Source organism: Saccharomyces eubayanus, chromosome IV, assembly GCF_001298625.1.
Source record: "Saccharomyces eubayanus strain FM1318 chromosome IV, whole genome shotgun sequence".
NCBI lineage: Eukaryota > Fungi > Ascomycota > Saccharomycetes > Saccharomycetales > Saccharomycetaceae > Saccharomyces > Saccharomyces eubayanus.
Genome location: NC_030979.1, coordinates 374,791 through 395,032, shown reverse-complemented (window position 1 = coordinate 395,032; position 20,242 = coordinate 374,791). Strand labels below are relative to the sequence as shown.

The window sequence follows — 20,242 nt, the reverse complement described above, 5'->3', positions numbered from 1 at the left end:
CGGGTACCTAAACTTTTCAAAATCTACTAGAATAGATGAAAGGAAACTCTTCTCCCCTATTGTACCACATATGATGATAGAGAACAATTGAACTAACATACAAATAAAACCTGGAGTACCATATATGTGTAGGAAAGCATGTTTAGACTGCCATTGGGATTAGTCATCAGAGGAAAAACGGTTGCGAACATCCAGACATTCAATAGCACAAGACTTTTTAATCCATGTTTGTTTAGACAATTAAGTGTATCTTCTAAACCGTTACCGTTGTTACGTGTACCTTCTAGTGGCACGTGTTCTAGAATGGAGAGCCACAAGTCTTATAAGCTGTCTTCGCTCTCTCATAATTCTGGTTTGTACCTTCGCCGTCCTGTATCCAGTCCGGTAAACTCGGTTTTCAAGTTGACGGATAAAAGAGCTTTCCATTCGTCACCACATGCACGAATCAAATTTATGTTTTCTTCAAGATCGCCAAAGAATGGTGGCAAACCGTTTGTGAAAGTATACAAAGTGTCACCACTTCTCATCGTATTCGCAGCAGTGAGTCTTTTCACTTTTATCCTAACTTCGACATTGATTGTTATTCCCTTCATCTTCCATTTTTTCTTGCCTTTTCTTATTATGTTCATCTTCTTTAAACAGTTCAAAAGGTGGCAGAAAAATGTTTTTTACAAGGACATCTTAAATTCTTTACCAAAAACCGAATTGAAAATAACAGTACCTACCATGAGGTCATTACAGATGCAACCAATGATTCAAAGCTGGAAGGATATTTCATCGAGAATGGGCATTCCTAATGAATTTGCCAAAGGTCTAAATGTGGATTTAGTGAAGCAAGATGAAACCAGGAAGCAGTTTTTGAGTTTTTTGGAAAAAAGAGTATTAGAGTCCTTTACTAAGAATGAAATGGGAATAAGGTCATACTTTTTGGGCGATAACGTTGAGAAGTGGATCAAAGAATCATATGACCTGGAACTGGATATCGAGAACTGTCGTAGCGAATTAAGGAAATTTCAAGATTCCATATTCGCCAGTGTCCAGTACAAATTGTATCTAGATTCAATGAAAAATTTACCATTGAACCCATCGAAAAAACTTGAGGGTAAGAAACACCTTGCGAATGTGTATGTTCTCATTTTAGATAAGTCTTTCCCCGAAGTAATGTTTAATGGCGGAGGTTATTCAAAGGCCGATTTTTTCAAGATATTGCAGGAAAGTGAAACTGCCAATAGCAAGAGAATGCACAATATGATTATCGCAGTTAAGAGCGTCAATACACTACTATCTCGTCACTTTGTTATCACAGCCAAGGGTGATTCGGGCGATTTCTTTTCAAGATATCATGTTTCAAAAGTAGATGGCAACCACACCGAATATACTTTGAGAGAATAGATAGACCTGAAGGTGAATTGCTGTGCCAGCGTGTCACACCATTATTTATATATAAAACCCCACATACGCTCATCTATATATTCTGAACAGACTTTATTTTACAGCTTATTGTGACACAAAATAATTATTTCGTGTCATACACTCATCGTATCGAATGACAAAAATACAATATCAAAATAATAAACAAAGCAAAACAAAAAAATAGATAGCAAGGGTTGCAAAGAGCATTACCAACATTTTGCGTAAGCAGGCTGAAAGAGAATTCGAGATTAATAGATTTACTAGTTGCATATTAAAGCTGTAAAAGGGTGCTCAATTTCTGCTCTTCAAAATTTGAAAAGGACCCCTTACGATCATATATCAAGAGAGATAATAGATAGCCCCATCAATATTTATTTTTACAAGAACTGAATGAGTTCAATATAACTATGTCAACAAATTCATTTCACGACTATATGGATCCAAAGTCGAGAATAAACGCTCGACAGTTTTCAGATGATGAAGAATTCACTACACCTCCAAAGCTAAGTAATTTCGGATCAGCTTTACTCTCCCATACTGAAAAAACCTCCGTATCACAGGAACTGTCAAATAAAGATGACAAGATAACGAAACCTGTTTTTGAAGAAATGAACAGAAGTTCCTCGAGGAGTCATCCTCCATCATCAATGGGTAATTTAACGTCCGGCCACACTAGCACCTCTTCACATTCAACTCTATTTGGACGATATTTAAAAAACAACCATCAAACAAGCATGACAACGATGAACACTAATGATATAGAAATAAATGTTGGGAACAGCCTTGACAAGAGCTTTGAAAGAATAAGAAGCTTACGACAAAATATGAAAGAAGATATTACTTCAAAATATACAGAAAGAAGAAGCAAACGATTTCTAATATCCAATAGAACAACGAAACTAGGACCTGCAAAGAGAGCCTCTACACTAACAAGCATTTTTGATGATGTGCCTAACTCTTCTAGCCAACTAATTAGCAACTTAAGAGAGACAACAGAATCACCACTTGACGACCCTTCGGAAACAGAATTTAGAGAAACGAAGAAGAATTCGGACTACGAATCGATAAATTTTGGAGACTTAAATCCGATACAATACATTAAAAAACACAATCTACCGACTAGTGACCTTCCAATGATATCTCAAATTTACTTTGACAAACAAAGAGAAGAGAACAGACAAGCGGCGCTTCGAAAACATAGCTCCCGAGAACTGCTCTCTAAAACTAGATCATCTTCCACTCCCCTTGCCAGCAGTAACTCATTGGTCAATAAGGACCATTCTATAACGTCTAATAATAATTCTCAACCAAGACGAAAGATATCTACTGGCTCATCTTCTTCGAAATCATCAATTGAAATAAGAAAAGTTCTCAAAGAAAATATTGATGCTGATAATTATAGTAACCTGAAGAGCCCGGTTCACAAAATTTACAAGGAAACTTCAGGATACAAAGGTTCAGATTCTGAAAAGAGAGAAGTACTGCGCAATATAAGTATAAATACGAGTCATGCCGATAGCGCACTTCAACAGGATAACAAGAGACTAAAACGATCACTTGACGATGCCATCATACATGACAATGAAAACATAAAGAACCAGGAAGTATTTTATCACAGGCCAGCTCCAAAACCACCTGTTACTAAAAAAGTTGAAATTGTGGAGCCTATTAAATCAGCCTCCTTATCAAATAGTAGGAGTGTAATTACAGTTAATGACTCTCAATATGAAAAAATAGAATTACTCGGTAGAGGCGGATCTTCCAGAGTTTATAAGGTGAAAGGAGCGGGCAATAAGGTATACGCGCTAAAGAGAGTCTCTTTCGATGCATTTGATGATTCAAGTATTGATGGATTCAAAGGAGAAATAGAACTATTGGAAAAATTGAAAGACCAAAAACGTGTGATTCAACTAGTTGATTACGAGATGGGAGATGGCTTATTGTATTTGATAATGGAATGCGGTGATCACGACCTATCGCAGATTCTTAATCAAAGAAGTAATATGCCCCTGGATTTCAATTTTGTTAGGTTTTATGCAAAGGAAATGTTACAATGCATCAAAGTAGTCCACGATGCTGGTATTGTTCATTCTGATTTGAAACCCGCAAATTTTGTCTTAGTAAAGGGCATTTTGAAAATTATTGATTTTGGTATAGCTAATGCAGTTCCTGAACATACAGTAAACATATACCGTGAGACTCAGATCGGTACACCAAATTATATGGCGCCAGAGGCACTGGTTGCCATGAATTACACACAAAACAATGAAAATCGCCAGGAAGGAAATAAATGGAAAGTCGGAAGACCTTCGGATATGTGGTCATGTGGTTGCATCGTATATCAAATGATTTACGGGAAACCCCCGTATGGTAGCTTTCAAGGCCAAAACAGATTGTTGGCTATTATGAATCCTGATGTAAAAATTCCATTTCCTGACCATACCAGTGACAATGAGAGGATTCCAAAGTCTGCCATTGAGTTAATGAAGGCATGCTTGTATAGAAATCCAGATAAAAGATGGACTGTGGATAAAGTGTTGAGTTGTACTTTCCTCCAACCTTTTATGATATCTGGATCGATMATGGAAGACTTGATTAGGAACGCTGTTAGATACGGTTCTGAGAAACCTCAAATATCGCACGATGATCTTAATGATGTCGTAGAGACTGTTCTAAGGAAGTTTGCGGATTACAAAATCTAAAGAAGCGAAAAAAAGGAAAATCGATTCCAAAACATAGTGACCATTGGTATAGAAACGCTTATAGAACTTGTCATGCATACATCGGTTTACTTATTTTTGATCAAATTTTCCCTTACATATATATTCGTTTAAATAAATCTTTTAATTACTGATTTTTTTTATTTCTTATACTATTTCTAAAATTTTAGCAATTGATGACGCTAACCTTAATCGTCCAAAGAGCCCTTAATGCAGAAAATCGATTTTGATATGTTTTTTTCAAAATTGTTTCTTTATTAACTTACAGAATGTACATAAGTTCATATTTTTCATTTCCATTTTCGTTGTAGAATTATATTTTTTATTAATTTTTGTTTCGATCAATAAAGTTCAAATCTATCTCGGACCAAATTTACTCATTGCGGCTGGCCCACTTTCTTGCCACTCTTGCTTGGACAACCACATATGATCCTTATCAGCCATGATACTAGCCAAGACCGCACCACCTATGAAAACCATATGCTTTCTCCTTGGTGGATCTTCGATTCTAACTTTAAACTTATCAAGCCTTGAAGGATCATTGTGCAAGACTCTACTAAACCATAGTTGTTTCAATTCTTTTTCCAACCTTGAGGGAAGACCTGGATACATGCTTGAACCACCCGAAAGGACAATAGCCTTATACAAAGAGCTTCTAATGTCAACGTCGGCTGATTGCACGGTATTGAATAGTAGTTCTCCTACACCTGGTTGTTCGACGTCGACCAAACCAGGTTGGAATAAACATTCTGGAGCTTCAAATCTTTCTTRACCCACTTTGATTGTTCTACCATCTGGTAGCTCATACGATTCCACAAGAGTGGTTGTCTCCCTGGCTAATTTTGTATCCAAGTCTAAGTCATATGAGACATAACACAGTTTTTCCTTTATTTGACGAACAGTCTCAAAATCAGCGGTTCTGTTGAAGGCGTAACCACGACGAGAGAGTAGATCAATTAGGTGTCTAGTGACGTCTCTACCTGCAACATCTAATCTTCTTGTCAGATGATTCAACACAACGGATTCATAAACTGGAACTATATGGGTGACACCGTCACCAGAATCAACAACAACCCCTGACGACAACCCTTGTGCGTATAATGCCAGAACGGCCTGGATAGCAACGTAAACTCCACCGAAATCGTACTTTTCAAACATCACTTCGCACATCTTTTCCCTATTTTTCAATGGATTCATTGGTGGTTCCGTTAATAAAATCTTACCGTTAGAAGTGGATGGTAATTTCATCTGTTCGAAAAAGGCATAATCCCAAAGAAGCTCCATATCTGTCCAGTTCTTAATGATACCATTTTCCATGGGATAAGAAATTTGTAGATAGGAACGAACGTCACTTGCCTCATCACCAATCATAATATCCTTTAATGGTGTGGTAACGCTAGCACGCTCTTCCGCTCTTAAGATGGGCCTACCAACAATGGAAGGAAACGTGTAATCTGGGAAATTCTCACCAGCACGTCCAATCTTGACGAAACCAGTACCCTGATCAAGGACTATATAAAGATAGTTAGTATTAGTGATATAGGGGTAAATGAACTAATTGCGAAAAGAAGCCAAGCTATAGGAGATAGCGTGCTCAATTGCCTCCGAAAATGGAATTTTAATTAACAACATACCAATTGGGTTATGTGGATCCATTATTAGCGTATACTTTTGTTAAGTTTATTGCGGTTCTTTGCCTTTCTAACAGCGTCAACCTGTCTTCATATCAGTTTTCATCCATTATATTGGGTCCTCAAATTGTTTTTCGCTTTTCAAAAAGCTCACGCATCGGGTAACAAAAACGAACATGCTATACCTGTTTTATCAAATAGACACTATACATTTGCTTTTGCTCAACATGAATATAAATATATATGTATATACACATATATAGGGTAGGTGTAGTTCACACCAGGCCTTGCTTTTTGAGCTCATCGTACACCTTCTTGCTCATCACATTCCCCTGTTCGTCCTCTTCTTCCAGTTCCATTTCAACGGGAAGTTTTGTCTGCGAAAGCTTTTTATCTGCTGGTACGGCTGCTGTCGAGGTTACGAATTGTGGCTGCCTTGGTGTATTGTTCCAAAGCTTTTGTGCTTCTGCAATCTTTGTTATGCCTTTGAAGATTGAGGAGGGTTCGATACCCAGGCATCGCAAGTGGTAAAGATGTGTCTCTTCATTGAAATGCCTTTCAAAAGTCCGCCGCCCATTATAGGTTTTATTCCCGCAGATTTCACAAAGGTACTCTCTGTCAAGCCCATGTAGTTTATATAGCCAGTATGGCATAGGCAATCCGTCGGGGCCTAGTGGCATATCAAAGGATTTACCGAACATATGCTTTCCTTGTAGCTTATCGTCTTTTTGCTCGTCACCACCTTGCCCATCACCCTCCCTTTCAGTTACATCGTATGCGGGTGCTTCATATTTCTGCGTTAGACCATTCATTTCCACCATTCTTTCATTCGCTGTGAATGCCAGCTTTCTTTCCACGAAACTTTTCGTATGGAACAGTTCATCCTTAAGAAGTCTCAAGTATCGATGCAATTTGTATTCAGAGTATACGGCCCTTTTTCTTTTGGCTTCATTCTTCTTATGGGTTTTCCCTGGTATATGGTTTTCGAAAACAGCCTGTGTCTTGAACCACTTATAACAAAGAGGACAATAAATCCCCTTTGATTCAGATTTCAAAAATCCTCTGCAGTATGAATTCTCAAAGTCGGACTTGATTAAACCTTCTACTACTTCTTTCTCGAACAAAACGTAACTTTTATGAAAAAAGTCTTCCACGTATTCGCTTAACTTTATCAAGAAGGACATATATCTATCATTTTTACGATCCATCGGTGGTACTAGCAAATATTTTTCATCATCTACAAATAATTCCACGGTGTCGAGAAATTGGAGCAAAGAACAATCGCCTCGTCTAATCACATTCAACCATAAAGAATGGAATTGTTCAAGCTCCATATATTCACCATATTGCTCGTCTCTGGTAAACAACCTATTCAAATCTATGTCCCTGGCTCTTTCAGAAAGAATGTTGGTGCGCTTCGATGGTTCAGCAGAAGAAGAGAATAGTGCATATCTGCCTCTCTTTAGATTCATATCCAGTTGGAAATTTTCTTGCTCGTTTATCAGTTCTTCTTCAAGTTCTTGTAACTTTTGTTCAAAACCACGCAAATCTTTGTCATCCTCCTGAACGTCTTGCGGAATCTTTATTTCATTGGCTAACTTTTGTTTCTCTTTATAGTCTCGAAGAAAAAGATCTATCTCATGCTGTTGTAAAATTACCTGCTTTCTATTTCTCTTGTCCTTTTTCAGTTTGTAAATTTTGTTCTCAGAAACCAACGAAGACCTGGGTTGTTTAACATCGGGAAACAGCTTGCCTGCTTCCAATATATAATGGTAATACAACTCCGGATTCCGTTGAATTCTTTCTGTTATGGCATTCTCAATAATTTCCAAGTCTTCCAACAAAGATCTTTTCGTCTCTAAAATATCCATTTGAGTTTGTGGCCTTCCTGGTCTTATTTGAATAAACTTCAGGTGGATACGCAGTTCCTAAGCTTAGCTGGCACTGCTTTATGGTCTACTTTACTAGTAATGTGTATATTTTTACTCTTCATTCAGCAGTGCCTAACTAACACTTCTTTGCTGTCTCATCGAAAAGGCGGATATTTTAAAGCCCGCTATAAAAAATATATATATATATACAGGATAGAGTAGTTAATAAATCAGCGAAAGCTAAAAGGGCAAAAACGACAAATGCGTCATCCTCTTTTTTTTGTTACTATGGTACATACGTAAACTATATATCTGTAGATTTTAATTGATTACTTGGCTAAAATTTACGCTTTTTAGTAGGACGAGCATTCTTTGCACGTTTTTTCTCTGCGGCAGCTCTATCTTTTCTAATTTGATCAGTGGATTTCAATTCACTTCTTAAACCTGGAGCATTGTTATAACCCCTTACATTAACACCACTTTGAAGAGCCTTTTCAACTTTCTTCTTTTGGGTGTAGTAATTGTCTCTATGTTTATCGGGCATTTTAGGTGCCTTCATTTGTTTATGCTTGAACTTCCCACGAACAGCCCCACCACGAGCACCTGGGCCTTGTGAAGGATCTGCAAGCAGGTTGGATGGGATGCTTGATTCCCTGGAACCGACCTTCAATGGTTTTAAGTTTCTTGCCTTTGACCAATCATCGAATCTACCAGATCTGAAACTTGCCGCGATCTTTTGACCACTTTCACCAATGATATATTTTTTGTTATCAATACCTTGAGTGTTAACATACTTCTTTCTTTTTTTATCCCATTTCACAGTGGCTGTTTGTTTGTGAACTTGCACCTTATCGTCGCTGTTCAGATCGTAAGCAGCATGTGCAGCATCATTTGCAAACCCACCAGTTATCTGCAATTGTTTGTCCTGTATTTCACCAGCTGGCGCATAATGACTCAAGAAGAAAGATGGATCTTTGAACGTCTTTGGCTTATTTTTCTTCTTACTGTCGTTTTCTTGTGCCTCCAATAATTGGTCTGCGTCTTCGAATTCTTTTAAAGCATCTTCGGATATCGTGTAACCAGTCTCACCATCATTACCCTTCAGAATTTCATCTTCAATAGAATGTGAAAGACCAGCCATTCTTTCCTTTTCTAATAGTTCCCTTCTTTCACGGGACTTTCGTTGAATTGGGGCCAGTTGTCTTCTTCTTCTTTTCATCAACACAGACATCTCGTCATCTGGGTTTCTTGTGAATTCAAACACAGTTTCTTTGTTTCTTCTGTTTTGCAACTTAGCCAAGAAATCCAACTTTTCTTTTTCTTCGTTCTTACCAAAATATGCATTTTGAGCATCCCAGCCAGATGCAATAATCTCCTTACTTCTCTTCAAGGATTCAGGTGATGCGGCAGTACGAGTCCTGTAGTATAATTGTTCTGCCTTCAGCGCAGTTTTCTTGGCCAACTGCAAGTCGAAATTAGAAGTCATCAAATTTTTATAAAGATCTCCTAATCCTTCCACGTCCAATCTAGGACATGCACCCAAGACAAGTCTCTTTGTGTAAGAAAGACTTGGCGGTTGGAATGTATATTCCGGTTTACCTTCATCCACCCATCTTTTCTTCATTAAGGCTGCGAGGGAATCGTACATAGGTGCCAGAAGAATCTTTTTACCCAAAAATAATTCCAAATCTAGTAAATAAGGTAGTTCGTTTTCTGCCACAATAGAATACGCCCAACCTTTGTTACCAGCTCTTGCGGTTCTACCGACACGATGAACAAAGATTTTCGATGAACCAGGTAGTGTGTAGTTAATGACGTTAGCCAACATTGGGATATCAACACCTCTGGCAGCAACATCTGTAACAACCAAGATGGAAGTCAGACCTGCTCTAAAGTTATACAATTGACGTTTACGAGCATGTTGATCCAAAGTACCGTAAATATACGAGATCAAAAATCCACAATCCCTTAACAATTGAGAGATATATTCCACATGGTGTCGGGTTGGAACAAACAAAATAGTTGCCTTTTCAGAAGGCAATTCGTTACCACCAGGCATTCTTTGTTTACGGAACTTTTCCCTCTTGAAATTCTTCCTCTTTTTTTGACGGTCATTTTCATCATCTGATTCACTGTCGGCTGCTTCATTGTTACTCTTTTGAAGTTTTTGCAATTGCTCACTCGTTGCCAATGGAATCTTTATAACCTCTTGCAAAATGTATAGTAGATTAGCTTCTCTATCGTCATTTTTCGTGGAGACGAATAGCATTTCCAAATTTTCAGAAACTTTTGTTTCAGTATCTAAACGAACTAAAACTGGGTTAACTAAACCGGCCTTAACAAAATCAACCAAAGAGTTGGGCAAGGTTGCAGAAAACAACAAAGTTTGTCTTGTTGTAGGCAAGGATGCCAGTAATTCATTTAATTGTTCTTGAAACCCCATTTCAAAAAGTCTATCAGCCTCATCAAAAACGACATATTCTACACTCTTCAAATCGAGGTTCATTTCGACCTTCAAATGCAGGAATCTACCAGGAGTAGCGATGATCACATCCGGATTGGACATCATCATGCTAAATTGCTCTTCCAAGGAGTCACCACCGGTCAAGAGAACACTTCTTAACGCTGTACCCTTAGCGAAGTCTTTGAAGACATTGAACGTTTGCATGGCCAACTCTCTGGAAGGCGACAGAATCACAGCACGAGCACCGATTTTACCAGAATGGCTCTTCAGTTTTTCTATCATGGGCAAGATGAATGCTGCTGTTTTACCGGAACCGGTACGTGCCATACCGACGATATCTCTACTTTGTAAAATCAATGGGATAGTTTTTCTTTGAATGGGTGTAGGTTGACGGAACCCCTTTCTCTTAATGTTGTTCAACACTATTTTAGACAAACCAAAACTGGGGAAACTGCCCTTTTTGTGCTTTGACTTTTCCAAATTCGTGGTAGAGAAATATTCATTGACATCATCCTCATCATCATCGGCTTGATTTTTACCAGGTGCACTGTTTTCATCGTCTGAAAGTTCCAATGTTGGAAATGCTGCTGTTTCTTTTTTACCATTCTTAGTCTTGGTCGTAGTCTTGGTCTTATTACCTTCCTTGCTTTTCTTGGTATTCTTGGCATCGGTCTTCTTCTTATTCTTTTCCTTCTCCTCTTCGTCTGAGCTATACTCGATGACATCTTGGACACCACCGAGGCCATAATCAGCTTCTTCCTCACTGCCGGAATCATCAGAATCACTTTCACTGGCATTCAAAGCGATATCGTTGGCAATGTCGAAGGCGGCGTCTTCTTCTTCACTTCCGCTACCGTCTTGGTCTCCAAGATCTCTTCTCCTTTTCTGTACGCCTGCCATTTTTAAGTTCTAGGAGTTCTTTAGTAATGTGAATGACAGTAACTCAAGAACAACCAACTCAAACTTCAAACAGAATAGACTCGCAATAGAACCAGTGGCCCTCTCATAAACGCCATTTGCACTTTCGTCTCGTAGAAATTTCATCTCATCGCTTGAAAAATTTTAAAAGCGCCGGGTAGTTGATAATTCGAGCTCTTCTCACCTATAGCGACAAAAGGTCGTTACTATAGAAGAATATGAGGCCTTTGCAACGTTGCAAGCTACTAGGAGTGCAAGATTGGCAGCTTTATACTCACCGGATTTGAGAATGCTAGCGAGATACCTGGGCTTACTGGCACGAAGAGGCACTGCGCCATACAAACCACAGCGATTGCCGGCCAAGTTTGACAATGTCATAGTGGCGATGTCATCTGGTGTGGATTCTTCGGTAGCGGCAGCACTATTTGCGGGGGAGTTTCCGAACACTCGAGGAATTTACATGCAGAACTGGTCGGAATCGCAATCTCTGGATGATCCTGGGAAGGAACCGTGCTACGAGAAAGACTGGAAAGACGTAAACCGCGTGGCTGAACATTTAAACATTACAGTAGACAAGGTCAACTTCGAGCAAGATTATTGGATTGACGTGTTCGAACCAATGCTAAAAGGTTACAGTGAAGGATCGACGCCCAATCCGGATATCGGCTGCAACAAGTTTGTCAAGTTTGGTAAGCTAAGAGAGTATCTGGATGAGAAGTATGGCGTTAATAACTATTGGCTTGTTACGGGTCACTATGCCCGAGTCATGCAAGAGGTGGAAAGTAGACAGTCATTCCATTTACTAAGAAGTATTTACAAGCCCAAGGATCAAAGCTATTACCTTTCCCAAATTGACCCGGCAGTTTTATCGTCGTTGTTGCTACCCATTGGCCATCTGACCAAACCTGAAGTGCGAGATCTAGCAAAATACGTGGGCCTCCCTACAGCAGCAAAACCAGATTCACAGGGGATTTGCTTCGTTAATAATTCACAGCATGGGAAATTCAAGAACTTCCTCAAGCATTATCTGCCCAGTTTACCAGGAAATATAATAACCATCGATCCGGAGTCCGGGAGCAAAACACCGTGGGGCAAACACGATGGGTTGTGGTCGTACACGATAGGACAGAAAGTCGGCTTGTCTATGCCGCAAGGTGACCCAAACTACCAGGGATCCTGGTTTGTCAGTGAAAAGCTGAAGGGAACCAACGAAATCGTGATAGTTCGCGGAAGAGACAATGCTGCGCTGTACAAGGATACCATCCGGATAAAAAGCTTTGCGTCCATGTGCTCGAAGGAGGACACCATCAAGGCTCTACAGGATACAAGTGCCCTGACATTGCAATTCCGGTCACTACAAGACCCGATCCAGATCAAATCGTGCACGTTACGAGACCCTGCTACGGGCACCGCAGAGGACCTCGACATAACAATAGAACTAGCCTCGACGCAACGTGCTGTGGCCCCAGGACAATCCTGCTGTCTCTATATTGGCGATAGGGTTCTTGGAAGTGGGCCCATCTCCTGCGTGAAATAAAGAGACACCCACACACCACACCGGTTCGAACGCTTGAATAACTCTCCCACGATATGCTTTGCAAGCTTACTCCGATCATTAACGTCGCTCATTAAATAGGACCATCTCCGTTCAATAAAGACGGTCACAAATAGTGATCGACCCTCATAACAAATGAAGAACCCCTCTGTAAATACAAACCCTCTATTTCTTGCCCAACGCCTTAGTAATGAATTTTTTTCTTTTTCTTTTTTGTTTTAATTTTTTAATTAAATTCTTTTTTTAGTATTGAACATCGTCGCTCTTCCCGAAATTAGCTGGGCCTATTGTCTGATTGAAAGAAAAGATACCGTAACATACGTTGTAGAACTAACATAACCAGACAAGTATAAGATTTTTATTGCCATTCTTCGTGGAAAACACACTTAGTACAAACGCACGCCCTTTTCTGCTCCATTTCTACTTTTTCGTGGCTTCTCAATCTCTGGCATAATATCAGCAACGTGTGGGTGCAGTCATACGAAGACAGCAAGACACGGCGATAGCCAAACAACTACAAGCAAACAAGCAAACAAACAAGCAAGCAAGCAAGCAAACGGGTGGCGAACAAAGAAACAGAGCCAAGTTTCTCATTCGAATTATGATCATCAWGGGATCATCCCTGAATCCTAACACATCGATAAGGTCGTCCTTACCAGAAGAAAAGACAAATGTTCTCCGAGAACTTAATACCACCACCGTCAACCAACTATTGGGGCTGCCAGGAATGACATCCACCTTCACAGCCCCACAACTATTACAGTTAAGGATAATAGCTATAACCGCCTCTGGCGTGTCGCTCCTTGCCGGGTGCTTTGGAATGTTCTTTCTTTCCAAGATGGATAAGAGGAGAAAGGTTTTTAGACATGATCTGATTGCATTTTTAATAATTTGTGACTTTCTAAAAGCCTTAATTCTAATGATTTATCCTATGATTATTCTGATCAATAACAGTGTGTATGCAGAACCCGCATTTTTTAATGTACTGGGTTGGTTTACAGCCTTTGCTATTGAGGGTGCAGATATGGCCATAATGATTTTCGCCATTCATTTTGCTGTGCTAATATTCAAACCTAGTTGGAAATGGCGTAATAGAAGTTCCGGCAATATGGAAGGCGGACTATACAAGAAAAGATCTTACATCTGGCCTATTACTGCTTTAATACCGGCCATTTTAGCGAGCTTAGCCTTCATTAACTATAATAAACTCAATGATGATTCTGACACTACCGTTGTCTTGGACAACAATAACTACAATTTCCCTGATTCTCCCAGACAAGGCGGTTACAAGCCTTGGAGTGCATGGTGCTATTTGCCACCCAAACCATATTGGTACAAAATCGTATTGAGTTGGGGTCCCAGATACTTTATTATTGTTTCTATTTTCGCCATTTACATCAGTATTTATGTTTTTGTTACCAGTGAAAGTAAAAGAATCAAAAAACAAATTGGAGATTTCAATCATAATCCACAACAAGAGGAAGAGGAAGAGAAAGATAAAAAAAAACTGCTAAGTTTGGGCCATATGGGGAAAGTTAGGTGGTATCTTAAAAGTTATCTTAAATCGCCATTGTTACGTTTTTTAAAGAACCTGAGAAATTTTTTCACCATATCTCTGGTAGAGCCAGGTGAGGAAACAACAGATGATTCAAGTAGTAGTGGCACTTTTAATCTCGGCCAAAACTCGCATGAATTGCCTGCATATACAGGAAGCAATGAAAACATCCCCATTAATGGTGGAGTACGGTTGCTTGACTATAACACTACTAAGCCGGCTAATAAATCCAAGATTATAACGCCTGCAAACCAAGATTTAGAGAAAAATGATCCGTTTGACTGTAATAATGACATATCAATAAATCCCCTAGGTTTTAAGATGGAACAAGAGGAGCGTGATGCAGCTTTTGGAATGGAAAATGGAAGACTGGATACAAGAAAGAGTTCAATGCTGGAACACCAGACTTTTTCTTGCTTGAATTCCTTAGCATCACCCCTCGAAGCGTTAAATCATAATAATAATGATGATGATGATTGCAACAGTAGAAACAACAAGAACAACAAGAACAAGAACAACGTCAACAACATCAACAACAACAACAAGAACAACAATAAAAATACTACTACTACTACTAATAATACTAATAATACTAATAATACTAATAATACTAATAATACCAATAATACTAATAATAATGCTACAACTAATAATATTCCTCCTGCTTTTAATGAAGCATTCGTCCAAAATAAAGATTTTTCGCACAATAGCATTAGCGATACAATCAGGGACGACAATTTAAACGTTACTGATGTACAACGACACTTTCAAGCTCAAACTTATAAAGATATGAAAAAGCGCAGGTCACAAATTCAGAAGAATCTGAGAGCCATATTCATTTATCCACTATCGTATATTGCGATTTGGCTTTTTCCCATCATTGCGGATGCGTTGCAATACAGCTATGAAATAAAACATGGACCCACTATGTGGGTGACATATATCGATACTTGTGTGAGACCATTAAGCTGTCTCGTCGACGTTATTGTTTATCTGTTCAAAGAAAAACCTTGGAATTATTCATGGGCCAAAACGGAATCAAAATTCCTTACTGAAAAATTTGTTTTAAAAGGCGAGCTTGGCGAAAAGGAAATTTTGAACCTTTGCTATAGTAAATGGGGCAAAAGAGGTTGGTATTACCGTGGAAAATGGAGGAAAAGAAAGTGTTGGAGATATTCTACAAGCACTACAAAGCGTATTATGTGGTTTATCCAACGCTTTTTTGAACAGTTATTTGAGTTAAAATTTCACTTTGATTTTCACGACAACTGTGATGATTTTGAATATTGGGAAAAATATTATTCAGCCAAGGAATCAAGCGATAAGAAACGCACAGAATCAGATGAGACCAAAACAAATGGCAGTGATAGATCTCTTCAAACAAACTCACTTGAAGTACAGACCATGCTAAATACTATAAAGGCCGAAGAGATTGAGGTGCCCCTGTTTTGGCGGTTAATTCACCATATTCCGATGCTTGCTGGTATAGACCTTGATGAACTAGACAGGTTGTTAAAAATTCAGTACAACCACGACCGTTTCCCTTTACCTGGATTGGAATTTGCACTAAACAAAAACAAAAACAAAAACCAACAGCAGGACACTTCAAGTGATAGCATTTTTAAATCAAGCTTTTCTTTAAATGTTGGCACAAACGACGATAAAAATGTTACACAAGTAAATAAAGGTCTACATTCTCAGAGGGCAGCGATCACCAAAAATCACACTGTGAAGCCTCCCGTCCCTGATGTTACTCCTTGTTCAGGAAATGATTTAAAGAATGATAGTGATAGCAATAACATGGACTTGATAGCTTTCCTGAAAAATGGACCGTAAAAGTGTGGCATCCCCTAACTTTCAACAATATCAACAAAAAGGCGAAGTACGATAACGCGAACCTAGCATAGATAGCCTTTGTTTATCCTATACATATATTCATATAGTATGTTGCATTACGGATCAAATTTAGTCAACAGTATAATTTGTGATGATTTAGTTTCTTTTTCTTTTTTCTCGCACAGCAAATTATTCATTCAAAAACTAAAGAACTTAATGAGCGAAGTAATGTGAACTTTTTTTAAGCATGCAAAACAATAGATAATTCCTCAAATTATGGAGCGGGCATCACCTCATGCTAAGAAACAAAAGTCTAAACAAATTTTTTAGAGTGCCAACCATTATGTCTCAGAATCTCAAACGGAGCGCGTTAACAGCAAATCTTACTTCGGAATCAAGAGTAACTTCGGATGAATTCAATAAGCATTTGCGAAATGAAGTCGAACGAGAGAGGGAAATTCAACAAAAGAAGAAAATAAAGAGAACCAAGTTAAACAAACGGTCAAGTTTAATTGATAAGTCCACATTCCAATCGCGAGAAATAGGGAACAAGAAGCCTAAGCACAGACAGGTTGATCCAGAATATGAAGTTGATATCGAGGGACCCCTGAGGAAAATCAAGCCATATTATTTTACATACAAGACATTTTGTAAAGAACGCTGGAGAAATAAAAAACTGATTGACGTTTTCACGTCGGAATTCCGAGATCGCGAACCTGAGTACTATATGAAAACAATTGCCAGCGGCAGTGTTTATTTGAATGATAAGGCCGCAGGCTTGTCCAGCATAATTAAAAATGGAGATCTAATTACACACAAAGTACATAGGCATGAGCCCCCAGTCACTTCAAGGCCCATAAAAACTGTTTTTGAAGACAACGACATCCTGGTTATTGACAAGCCAAGCGGTATACCTGTTCACCCAACTGGCCGTTATCGGTTTAATACGATCACGAAGATGTTGGAAAGAAATTTGGGTTTTGCAGTGAATCCGTGTAATAGATTGGATAGACTCACAAGCGGGTTAATGTTTTTGGCGAAAACGCCAAAGGGAGCTGACGAGATTGGTGATCAGTTGAAAGCTCGAGAAGTTACCAAGGAATACGTGGCTAGAGTAATTGGCGAATTTCCAGAGACAGAAGTAGTAGTTGAGAAACCATTGAGATTAATTGAGCCAAGACTTGCTCTTAATGCGGTGTGCCAAATGGATGATGAAGGCGCCAAGCATGCGAAGACCGTTTTTAACAGAATAAGCTACGACGGAAAGACAAGTATTGTAAGGTGCAAACCTCTCACTGGACGATCACACCAAATTAGGGTACATCTGCAATACTTAGGACATCCGATTGCTAACGATCCGATTTATTCGAATGAAGAAGCATGGAGTAGCAATCTAGGCAAAAATGGAGGAATAGACTTTGATACAGTTATCGCAAGACTGGATGAAGTAGGAAAAACCAGACCGGCCAAAAGTTGGTATCATAAGAATTCCGCTAACGGTGAGGTATTAAGACAAGAAAAGTGCACTCTTTGCGAATCTGATTTGTACACTGATCCCGGTCCTAATGATCTTGATCTTTGGTTACATGCATACCTATACGAATCAACCGAGACTGACGAAGAAAGTGGACAGAAAAAATGGCGCTACAAAACGGAGTATCCAGAATGGGCCCAAATAACATAGCATATTCGACCCTCGCTCCCGGAAAAAGCAATATGTAACATGGAATGCTCTATTAGTCATTCGCCATTTTTTCAAATAAAAAACAATAAGTAAAATAATATCACTGTACAAACATAATTATCAAAAACTTAAAATTTAAAGGTAAGCAAGACAATGAGATGCGAAGCGTCACCAATCTCACTTTTCTTTTTCTTTTACTTTTGTTCTCCATTAAAACCACTATATCATTCCGAATATAACGTTTTAAGGACCAAAAAAGTAAGGACTAGTCCCGAGAAAACTCAACTCTATCGTTTGTTAAGCATCGAAATCTTTTTAAACTTTTCCGCTATTTGGCCCACTTTTCTTTTTTTGAATCTTGCGGAGTAGATAAAACTATCTTAAACTTTAGAGCCATCGATCGCGGCCCTCTGATGTCACCGATTACTCGGATAGGAAATCCTTCTTCGCCGCCTTCAGAGACTCTGGCGCAGTAGGCAGTAGTCGGGTGGTGTCTTTTTTTTCTTCTTTTTTGTTTATTTTTCTCCTCCTTCCGAACAGTTCTTCCATTCGCCCTATCGAAGAAAAAAATTCTACGGTCGACTGTTCTGTCAGCGTGCGCCTCCGATCCCTACGATAAAAACCTTAATTTTTGCTCAAAGCCGAAAAAGCAAAAAACCTTAAGTGACTGACATAGATTTTTTTGCGAAATACGAGGCGGTGCTACCGCTTCCGGGCGGAAGGAAAAGGCAGTGGGAAATTTTTTTCTTTCAAGTTTCGCTTACACAGCGTTAAGTTTAAGCCGGACTTAAGAGGTGTCCCACCTCGTTTCTGAGGCGCGTGAAGTGGTGTCATCTTCTTTTCTTCCTCCTGCGATGGCGTTATCCACTTTGGGATAATATTATATCGCTTAATTGCGAGCTTACATAAGCATCTTCTCCTGGTTCCTCGATGCACCGTTCCGCCAAGGTGAAAGAAGAGGATGTAGTTTTTCGTTTGGCCGGAGGACAAATGAAAACACCCCCGTTATGGATGTGTATATTCAATGCCGGAGGCTGTATTTCCACATTCGTTGAAGCTAAACGATCGGACTCCACTCAAGAGCCAATTCGAGAAAAAACTTGCGCGACTTTGCGAGTGTTTGACAAAGTTTTGTATGGTCGCGGTGACTGTTTAAGGTGGAGATTCCTTTGTTTGCTGACTGTTTTGGCAATTTTATCCTAAGTATGATATTTTCTTTTCTTTTTCTGTTAGTGGGGCGGGGAGCGTCTTTCAGGGCTCTGCCAAACTTTATCTTTTTCCTTTGTCATGTCAAAAATGAGGGATAGCGCTCTTTTCTTTTTCCGTGCCTACAGGCGCGGCAGCTTAGCGAAGAAACCGACAGAGGGTAGACCTGATCAGCATTCACATGGTGCTTTTTTTTTCTCCATTGCCAAGGACTACTAGGTAAAGAAAAAATCAGTGCACTTCAATTCTATGCTCACGGAGCCTGATGCCATCCAAAGAAGATAATTTGCTGCACCGATCTAGCATTTGCAGCGCCGAGATGAGCAGGCTTAATTTTTCATATATAAGCAGTGCAATGTACCTTGCTTTTATGCCATCTGTATTATTGTCATGTTCTCTTTTTCATCGTTCATTAGTCTTTCCAATAAAGATCAGTATCCACATTACTTATGAAGAAACTACTAATCACATTTTACTTACTGTTAGCGACTTTGCTAACAAAGTCGGTAGCAGCTGACAAATCTTATTCTGACCTCGTTAAAAGAGACGAAAGTGCTGCCATCAACGGTTGTCCCAATTTGGACTTCAACTGGCACATGAGCCAACAAAACATTTTACATTATGACATGGATGTCACTTCTGTGTCCTGGATCAAAGACAACGTTTACCAAATCACCATTCATGTTACTGCAGTCAAAGACATCCCATTGAAGTACTTATATTCCTTAAAGGTTATCGGCGTCAAGGGTCCTTCAAGTACCGTACAACTTTACGGTAAGAATGAAAACACATACTTAATTACTGATCCAACAGATTTCACTACTACTTTTCAGGTTTATGCTAACCCTTCATCTGATGGATGTACTGTTTGGATGCCAAACTTCCAAATCCAATTCGAATATATGCAAGGTAATGCCGCTCAATACTGGCAAACTTGGCAATGGGGTACCACCACTTTTGATTTATCGACAGGTTGTAACAACTATGATAACCAAGGTCACTCACAAACAGATTTCCCAGGGTTTTATTGGACCTATCAATGTAAGGGAAATACAGATGGTACATGCACGAAAGCCTCGTCTTCCACTAAAAGCACATCTACCACCACCAGCTCCATTACTACTAGCTCCACTTCAAGCAGCCATTCTTCTAGCGAATATACATTGCAAAGTACAGAAGCAACCACTTCGAGTGATGCGACCACTTCAGTCGCGTTGACTAGTTCTGTTGACTCAACCACTTCAGTTGGTCCAAATGCTTCGTCTAGTTTAGCCGCTATGTATCGTACAACTACTTCGAGTGATGCAACCACTTCAAGTGATGTAACCACTTCCATTGCTCAAACTAGTTCAACTGAAGCAACCACTTCAAGCGATGTAACCACTTCCA

General features: G+C 39.3%; 6 protein-coding genes across 6 annotated transcripts; 4 read left to right on the top strand and 2 right to left on the bottom strand.

Annotated features, from left to right (window-relative positions):
- Positions 1–138: 138 nt before the first annotated feature.
- MRX9 (Mrx9p) lies at positions 139–1,392 on the top strand (the record flags this gene model as incomplete). The annotated part of the gene is made up of 1 exon (XM_018364242.1): positions 139–1,392. The coding sequence occupies one exon, from the start codon at positions 139–141 to the stop codon at positions 1,390–1,392; it is 1,254 nt and encodes a 417-aa protein (XP_018223043.1).
- Positions 1,393–1,820: 428 nt separating this feature from the next.
- MPS1 (serine/threonine/tyrosine protein kinase MPS1) lies at positions 1,821–4,115 on the top strand (the record flags this gene model as incomplete). Its single annotated transcript, XM_018364241.1, has 1 exon — positions 1,821–4,115. The coding sequence occupies one exon, from the start codon at positions 1,821–1,823 to the stop codon at positions 4,113–4,115; it is 2,295 nt and encodes a 764-aa protein (XP_018223042.1).
- Positions 4,116–6,039: 1,924 nt separating this feature from the next.
- PRP9 (SF3a splicing factor complex subunit PRP9) lies at positions 6,040–7,635 on the bottom strand (the record flags this gene model as incomplete). The annotated part of the gene is made up of 1 exon (XM_018364240.1): positions 6,040–7,635. The coding sequence occupies one exon, from the start codon at positions 7,633–7,635 to the stop codon at positions 6,040–6,042; it is 1,596 nt and encodes a 531-aa protein (XP_018223041.1).
- A 337-nt stretch (positions 7,636–7,972) lies between these two features.
- DBP10 (ATP-dependent RNA helicase DBP10) lies at positions 7,973–10,999 on the bottom strand (the record flags this gene model as incomplete). The annotated part of the gene is made up of 1 exon (XM_018364239.1): positions 7,973–10,999. The coding sequence occupies one exon, from the start codon at positions 10,997–10,999 to the stop codon at positions 7,973–7,975; it is 3,027 nt and encodes a 1,008-aa protein (XP_018223040.1).
- A 2,174-nt stretch (positions 11,000–13,173) lies between these two features.
- GPR1 (Gpr1p) lies at positions 13,174–15,963 on the top strand (the record flags this gene model as incomplete). The annotated part of the gene is made up of 1 exon (XM_018364238.1): positions 13,174–15,963. The coding sequence occupies one exon, from the start codon at positions 13,174–13,176 to the stop codon at positions 15,961–15,963; it is 2,790 nt and encodes a 929-aa protein (XP_018223039.1).
- A 295-nt stretch (positions 15,964–16,258) lies between these two features.
- Positions 16,259–17,647, top strand: PUS9 (pseudouridine synthase PUS9; the record flags this gene model as incomplete). Its single annotated transcript, XM_018364237.1, has 1 exon — positions 16,259–17,647. One exon carries the CDS (start codon positions 16,259–16,261, stop codon positions 17,645–17,647), a length of 1,389 nt encoding a protein of 462 aa, XP_018223038.1.
- Between the last annotated feature and the right edge of the window lie 2,595 nt (positions 17,648–20,242).